The sequence below is a fragment of the Leptopilina boulardi genome, unplaced genomic scaffold, assembly GCF_019393585.1.
Source record: "Leptopilina boulardi isolate dan_hultmark-lab unplaced genomic scaffold, ZJU_Lbou_2.1 LbouV2_228, whole genome shotgun sequence".
Taxonomy (NCBI): Eukaryota; Metazoa; Arthropoda; class Insecta; order Hymenoptera; family Figitidae; genus Leptopilina; species Leptopilina boulardi.
The window spans coordinates 373,068-381,721 of record NW_026137783.1 but is presented as its reverse complement, the minus strand read 5'-3'; the positions used below and the strand labels follow the sequence as shown (position 1 = coordinate 381,721).

At 34.4% G+C, this 8,654-nt stretch overlaps 1 protein-coding gene across 1 annotated transcript; it reads left to right on the top strand.

The window, feature by feature from the left end:
• The first annotated feature begins 6,904 nt into the window (after positions 1-6,904).
• LOC127279958 (uncharacterized) lies at positions 6,905-8,426 on the top strand. The gene is made up of 3 exons (XM_051302616.1): positions 6,905-7,270; positions 7,357-7,630; positions 8,281-8,426. The coding sequence occupies exons 1-3, from the start codon at positions 7,145-7,147 to the stop codon at positions 8,424-8,426; spliced, it is 546 nt and encodes a 181-aa protein (XP_051158573.1). The 5' UTR covers positions 6,905-7,144.
• The last annotated feature ends 228 nt before the right edge of the window (positions 8,427-8,654 follow it).

Genomic DNA, 8,654 nt, shown 5'->3' with positions numbered 1-8,654 from the left:
TTTCTGCAGTTTCTCCTTTTTTCTAGGAAATTGTTCTAAGTGAATACGAGTACTAATAATTATTGCTGCAGAGAATTGAGTCCTGATTAAAGGTTAAATAATTAAAAATAAAAGCGGTAAATTTAAACTTAAATTTAAGTTCTCTGAAAAATAAGAAAAATTAATATAAATAATTAAAATGTATACATAATATATATATATAAAAAAACTGACTATAAAAACATAATTTTATAAAGAAGGACCGCAGATTTTGGCGAGCAATTAACGTGAATTTTACAAAAGAATAAACTCGTAAAGTTCAATTGAAAACCTAATTTCTAATTAATTTATATGCGTCGAAAAAGACTATAAATTAAGAATATTTAAACTAAGTATAGATAAAGCGTATTTAAACAAGACTCAATTCAATTTAATCGAATAAAACTTTTGATTTTCTAAATCAAAATCAGTGTCTTATTTTATTTAATAAAATAAACCTACCTAACTTGAGCAAGTAGATCCTTTTAAGGATTTAAATGTTGAAAGAGACCTACGGTTGACATTTTGAAGGAACAAAATTCAAATTTTATCAAGTTAAAATTTTTGGACAAACATTGTACATTTTGAATTTCGCTTTATTTTCCGTTTGGAAGTTTCGCGGTGTGTTACAAGAAAATTTTGGTGTCAGAAGTGGGATGAAAATCAGCTTGCTTGAGAAAAAACGAACAATTACTATTGTCGTAAAAATATAAAAATTCAAAAGACGAACATATGAAGTTGTGCATTTGGAAGAAGGAAGAAAAATGATTCTTAGAAAAGTAAGAATAAATCAATAATCTAAAAGAGACAGAACGAGAAGGAAGCAGATAACGACTGAGTTTAGAGAGCGGGGATTCCCAAGTTCAGTGAACTGTACGAAGAATCAATAAAGGAGACTCAACCGAAAGCAGCCTTTGCTAATTAAAGAGGAAATGTGGTGATCGGAGAAGAAGAGGAATTGGTAAACGGAAGTGAAAAGTGTATATATATATATCGTAAATTTGAAAAAAAATGTATTATTTTTTTTGAAAAGAAAATTTTAAGTGAAGAAAGAAGTGAAAATTGAAAGTTGTAACGATAGGTTTATCGTAAGTATACTCACCCGGCGAAGAGAGAGAAACCAGGCGGCGTAAGTAGCAGCGTCACTCTCTTCCTCCACTTCGCGCTAACGCCTCTGGCTGTCTAGCGAGAGTATATACCTGGCGGCTCGCACCTTTTACCTCAGATTGTCTTCCAACTCGCTTTGAGGTGCACCTCTGGCTAGATGGAAGCGATCGCACTCCTAGTTCTTGGCTACCTGGACTCAATTCAGGGGCTCCTCATTGAATTCAGGTAATGCGAGGTAGGGTACACTTGACTATGGGTGCTTCCGTGTCAAGTGAACCTTACTTCACCTCCTTGTTCCTCATCGACTTGGACTCTATGTAGGTGCTCCTGCGAGAGACCGAGAAAATACCTTCACGTACCTGGAACTTCATCCTTGCGACTTCTCTGTAGGCGCTCCTGCGAGAATATGCGAGTATGACGTCACTTCCAAGAACCTAGAGTACCGTCTTCGCGACTTCTCTGTGGGTGCTCCCGCGAGAGGATGCAGAGACAGGTACTTCCTTTCTCGTTCACCACCCCAGGTGAGTAGAGGGACAATCTCTGTCACCTGGATGCGAAGCTCAGGGCCGTATCTTTAACTCAGGTTGCCCCCTGCTATGGGATTCCGTTTAGCAACGGCGCTAAGTAGTGCTACGCTACGCTACGCTACGCTTAGCTACTCTACGGATTCTTCTAATTAAAAAACAACTTAAAAACAGGGTAGTACAACACAGTACAGTACAGTACAGTACAGTACAGTACAGTACAGTACAGTACAGTACAGTACAGTACAGTACAGTACAGTACAGTACAGTACAGTACAGTACAGTACAGTACAGTACAGTACAGTACAGTACAGTACAGTACAGTACAGTACAGTACAGTACAGTACAGTACAGTACAGTACAGTACAGTACAGTACAGTACAGTACAGTACAGTACAGTACAGTACAGTACAGTACAGTACAGTACAGTACAGTACAGTACAGTACAGTACAGTACAGTACAGTACAGTACAGTACAGTACAGTACAGTACAGTACAGTACAGTACAGTACAGTACAGTACAGTACAGTACAGTACAGTACAGTACAGTACAGTACAGTACAGTACAGTACAGTACAGTACAGTACAGTACAGTACAGTACAGTACAGTACAGTACAGTACAGTACAGTACAGTACAGTACAGTACAGTACAGTACAGTACAGTACAGTACAGTACAGTACAGTACAGTACAGTACAGTACAGTACAGTACAGTACAGTACAGTACAGTACAGTACAGTACAGTACAGTACAGTACAGTACAGTACAGTACAGTACAGTACAGTACAGTACAGTACAGTACAGTACAGTACAGTACAGTACAGTACAGTACAGTACAGTACAGTACAGTACAGTACAGTACAGTACAGTACAGTACAGTACAGTACAGTACAGTACAGTACAGTACAGTACAGTACAGTACAGTACAGTACAGTACAGTACAGTACAGTACAGTACAGTACAGTACAGTACAGTACAGTACAGTACAGTACAGTACAGTACAGTACAGTACAGTACAGTACAGTACAGTACTTATATTACAATTTAAAAAAAACGAACAATCATCTCCATGCTTAACATAAACATTTATTTTAAACCACCTCCATAACAACGGTTGCTATGGTAACCGTTTCCATAGCAACCGTTGCTAGGGTAATCAACAACACTAGTAGATCCCAACAGGTGGTTGTTGGGTGTCGACGAGTCTCATGTCTCAATTTAGAGAAGTCTCAAGCCTCAATTGCGACAAGTCTCATGTCTCAATTGAGACGAGTCCTAAGTCTCAATTGTGACTTAAAACTCGTCAATTGAGACAAATCTCAAGTCTCATTTGAGAAATAATAATTTGCCTTTTCAACAGGCAAGGGGTTAACCACTTTATTTTAACCCTTTTATTACCCTTGGATACATTGTAAACAATTTTTACCGCCATCTTAAATAATTATGGTAACGAAAACTAAAAAAAATTTGATTTTTTGAAAAAAACTCAGTGTATTCTCCTCTTAAGTGAATTTGAATTTGTGTTATAGCTAGTGACTTTGCGCTACGCTCCGAAGCGATTACACCGTAGCGATTTGGAACAAAATCTTGACCAATTCGCTAACTCGTAGCGCCGATAGACTTTGTTTTTTATCTTACACGCCACTAATTAATTTTTTTGACAAAATTCAAACGGGAGTTGATCTTGATTATCATATACAATAAGTCTGTAAAAAAAATTAATTTTTTAGTGCTAATTAATGCAATGCGCTACTTAGCGCCGTTGCTAAAAGGAATCCCATAGCTGGTCTAAGATATTTCCCAGAGATGTTCCTTAATGTTCCTAGTTCACGTCAGGCAAGAGTATCAGGTACATACCTGATTCTTCAACCCAATCGTTTCCCTTCTAGCTTTCTTTAGAAACGATTATCTCAGAGTGCACGATATAGTTTTCGTTTGCCGTGATAGCTTAACTTACATTTTGGATAAATTACGGGATTAGCTCCTGGCGAACGCGATCGCGAATATTAAAGGTACCTTTGTATCATTTCAGACAAGAAACTGGCCAGAACAATGTGATAGAGGGCGGTGCTGTCGAGCAACGTGAGAGATCTGGATGATCTACTCAACCTAAACCATTTGCATTATATCGAGTCATTAAGGGGCCGTCCATAAACCACGTAGACAGTTTAGGGGGAGGGGGTTCAGTGAAATTCTACGGTAAACTATGTGGGGGGGGTTTGAACCATGACTACGTAGTTTTATTTATTAAGTAATTTATTTTTATAATTTTGAAATAGCGCGGGTAATTGCAATATCGAACCGATCAATAATCGATCTAGACAAGTCGATGATTCAAATCTCGCCGAGTCGATTAGAATCGGAATCGTCTGTCTTTTACCGGCTTATTTTGTTTACATGCGAGCGCAAGTTGAAACCGGCATTCAACGCATGTATTTTTTTATGAAAGTGCAATAAATGTTGTTCCCTAAATGTCGCTATATAATAAATTATTTGATGCCTACAAAAAGTGTTATTCAGGAGAATTTTCGAAGTCGAAAATTCAGAATGATGTGAACGAGCTGTGGAAAATACTAAAAGTGGATAAATCGTCATTGAATCAAAATGTAGAGAAGAAAATAAAAGAGTTTTTGTAATTAAAAACCAAGAAAGATGCATCTCGACTTAGTTTTTTCACTCATTCTCTACAGGTATGTATTTTTTTATGTCACTTGTAGTCTAATATTAATAAAAAATCTTGTAATCATGATTTGACTATACAAATTTTCTAGTACTGCGTTCATCGTGTCAGTTTTATTTTACTTTTGTTTCTTTTTTGTTTGTAATTTTTTATTTAAATATATAAACATAAAATAAATTTTTTTGTAGAATAAAATATGTATTAATTGTTGAAATTATTATTATAAGTTTCCGAAAAATAAGAAAAATAATTAGGACGCATGAATATGACCAAAAAATTATTAAACCACATTTTTATTGTTGCGAATTCACCTGCTTTTAAAAAAATTACTTAAACAAAATAAATTAATGCAAAAAATATTGTAAATAAAGTTTTATGAATTAAGAATTCTATATTTCACTAAATTTTAATTCGCTTTAATTTTAAATAAGTCACATTTTTGTTTATCGTAATAATTAATAGGATGAATTTCATTTCTTCGATTCTGCTGTCATAACAAAATGATAAATACATTATTATTTTATTTTACTAAACATTTATTTTGTAAGAATTTTTTAGTTAAACTTATTTTTTATTAGAATTAATTTTTAATTGAAGTCGATGGTTATGTAATGTTAATATTGTTAATTAAATAATCGCATTTTTAAGAGTTTTTTAAAAAATTATATTACTTAAAGTTTTTATTTAAAATTATTTTTTCTTATTAAAAATCAGGCTTAACTAACTTTTTTACAGGTCTGTTAAATAGAATTTAAATCCATTTACATATGAAAAATTATATAAAAGCATAGTCAAGAGAATGTAATTTATTTAAAAAATTACTAGTATAAATAGCAATGCGTTTAACAAATTAAAAATTCATCTTTAGTGTAGATTTTTTATTGCTTATTGAAATTATCACTTCTAAAAACTGTATTAAAATATTCTAAAAACTACTGTAACTTAAAGAAAAATTTTTTTAAAAATTAATTTTTAGAGATCTGCACGTGAGAACATCCACACTTCTGACACTCCATCCACTTCCGACACTCCATCAACTTCTAACTCTCTATCCACTTCCAAAAATGCTTCCACTTCCAACATTCAATCCACTTCAAATAATGTTAGTGCTAGTGTTGAGATTCCAGTGATTGAAGAAGCCGACAGTCCTATAAGAGGTAAGCGGTTTATCAGTTCAATGGAATTAATTATTTTAATTAAGAAAGTGGAAAAAATGATTTCAATTAATATTTTCAGAAAATAAGCGTAGAAGAGTTGAACGAATTGTGAGAAGTGACGATGAAGAAGACAAAACAAAATGTACAGTGACTACAAGTAACAGTACAGGCCGAAAATATGACACTCCTGTTCAAGACACTTTAAAGGCTAAAATAAGTTTAATCGAGAAACAGCTAATTGCAAAAATCGAGGCACGTGATTCGGGTCTTGCTGGGCCTGAGATCCAGAAAACGATCAATGAATTGAAAAAGAGTCTGCAAAGCTTGCAAAAAAATATCTACTTCAGAGAAAGCAAGCACTGACTTTAATGCGAACAGAGAATCCAGATATCGCAAAGGCTTTACACATAAGTTGAAGAAATAAAGAAAACAAGTGAACACTTATATTATAACAACTTATATTATCCGTTTTAAATTCGAAAAGCACCAGGCAGGCCAAGACTTGAAGACGATCAACCCGAGCTGCTGAAAACTATTATTAACCTCGCGATGCATGGAGGAGCTGCTGACAGTCGTCGACGTACGGAGTTACTTCAGAGTTGTAAAACGTTGGAAGACTTACATATCGAACTCGAACCACAAGGCTTTTATTTGTCAAAAAGTGGTCTTTATTTACGACTTCTTCCTCGGAACTCTCGTACAGTAGAAGGGAAAAAGCACGTCAACAATGTCAATATGAAACAGGGAACCCGATGCAGACGTGGGCCCGGTCTGGCTCCGGTCTACCACGCGATCTGAAAATTTCTTCAGGGAAATAATTACATGTGGCAAATTTTTAAAAATATTTTTTTAGCTTTAGCTACAATGACATTTTTTTCATAGATCTGTGGAGCAACTTGTCTCAATATTAGGTGCTAGACAAGTCGCTGTCATCTCTCAAGATGACAAATGCAGGATTCCTCTAGGCCTAAGTGCTGCAAAAAAGCAGGCACCTATTCTGATGCACTTGGAGTATAAAGTGATTTTACCAGATCATGACTGGGTTGTAGCACCTGGTCATAAAATTATTCCAAGCGTCTATGAAGGTATTAAGGTAGAAGACGGCAAGATCAGGGATCCAAAATCAGTGTCATATTCAGGACCGACGTATATTGCGATACGCAGTGCAAAACATTGCTCTAGCACCGCAGCGTCACACGCATTTGATTTTCAGGAGCTTATGCATTTAGAATCTTTTAAAGACATACTTTTTGGTAAAATCAGTTAAAATACAAAATTTTATTACATAATTGTAAAAATTAGTTTTAATAAAATTATTATTCGTTCAGATGGAGATCAAGTAAAGCCCGTTCTAGTGATCATGTCGGATGGTGGACCGGACGAAAATCCCCGCTACCGAAAAGTGATTAATCATGCAATGGATCATTTCAAAATGTTCAACCTCGATGCTCTGTTCATCATTAGAAATGCTCCTGGAAGAAGTCCGTACAATCGGGTTGAAAGACGCATGGCTCCTCTAAGTCGAGAGCTTGCTGGTTTGATACTTCCTCACGACCACTTTGGTTCACATCTTAATAGTAGTGGTGAAGTAATAAACAAACAACTTGAACTGCAAAATTTTCAATTTGCTGGGGAGACTAGCAGCGGTCTGGAGCAAAATGGTAATTGACGGGTACCCAGTTGTCACAGAATACGTGGGCCCAAATTGTGAAGCTGAAACTCCAAGTATTGTATCAGCCGAATGGTACAGTGAGCATGTGAAGGAGAGTCAGTACTTTCTACAGGTTTGAATTATCATACTAAAGTCATAAATTACATGTTACTTTTGATTTTTAAACAATCAAAATAAATCATTAAAAAATAATTCTAGATAGTGAAATGTGCTGACAGACAATGCTGTGGAGAATGGAGGAGTAACATAAAGGACGTTCTTTCAGTGAGTGACGGTTTTTTACCACCTCCTTTCCCATTGCGCAGGACGGATGAAGGAAAACTTTTCATTCCTGACCTAGATGACATTAAAGAAGATGACAGTTTTCCTGATCTTTTTCTTCGTCAATCTATTGGAATCAAACCTGTCACTGCAATGGGAATTAATATTCCTTACGATTATTACTGCCCTTCAGTGCGGTATGAGATTGAAGGTAAAATTAAAGAGCAATTAGACATTTAAGTTTAATTTTAATTTAATCTTGATTTAGTAGTACCTTTCTTGACCCGATGAAATTTCAGTCTACTGAAGTTATTGTTGTTAAGAGGAGTCAATTTTTTCTGTCATAATTTAGGATCCAAAATTATTTATATATTATTAAAATTAAAAAAAGCTATATCTCATTTTTAAAGATTTTTTTTAAATTCATACGATTGACTGTTTAAATTTATTTTCCTTAAAAAATAATTAACAAATTAATTTTTTTTAAATTTTTCATATCATATAATTTTAAATAATCAATATTGTGAGAAAAAAATTGACGATACTAAACAGCATTAATTTCGATGGCTTTAAATTTTGCTAATCTCTTCCCTCAATTTTTTTCAATTGTACTTTTCTTTTTCTTTCTTTTCTTTTCTTTAATCAAAACTAACTTCTTTTAAAACTTTTTAAATATTTAAATAACTGTGTACTTTCACGATAACCTATAACAATGTTATTTTATTTTCAGGAAGAACGTGTGATTTTTGTCTAGCCTATTTTGCAATATTACTGAAAAACAGCGAGCAAAAAATGTAATTTCAAAGCGGGCCACAGAATTACTGTGTGAACTTGAAATTCCAGAACCTGTGGATTTTCCAGAACCCGTGGTAGAATGGATTGAGGAAAACGACGTGGAAGTAGGCGTACATGATGTACCCGAAATTCAGTCAAACGAAAATGTTTTTCCCGTAATAACCAATTTACATGATTGGTTAAAGTTGCCATTTGATTCCGAAGATCTCTAACTTTATTTATATTTAAAAGTTTAATTGTTTAAATGTAAAGAAGATTTTTGACAAATTTATATTTAAAAGTTATATTTAATATTTAATACCCACACAGCACCGAAAGTTTCCTAAACCTGTATTAAAGCTGTGCGTGCCAAGTTGGAAAAATTTACCGTAAAGCTTAGCACAGGTTGTGTAAATATGTAAATGTCCGCAATTGAGTAAATGTTTAGCGTAAAACTGTAC

Bases quoted from the DNA above. Each gene is read 5' to 3' on its own strand.
- LOC127279958 (XM_051302616.1), top strand. From the start codon at position 7,145: ATGGTAATTGACGGGTACCCAGTTGTCACAGAATACGTGGGCCCAAAT. The intron at 7,271-7,356 runs GTTTGAATTATC...AAATAATTCTAG, and splicing joins AGAGTCAGTACTTTCTACAG to ATAGTGAAATGTGCTGACAG. The intron at 7,631-8,280 runs GTAAAATTAAAG...TGGATTTTCCAG, and splicing joins AGTGCGGTATGAGATTGAAG to AACCCGTGGTAGAATGGATT.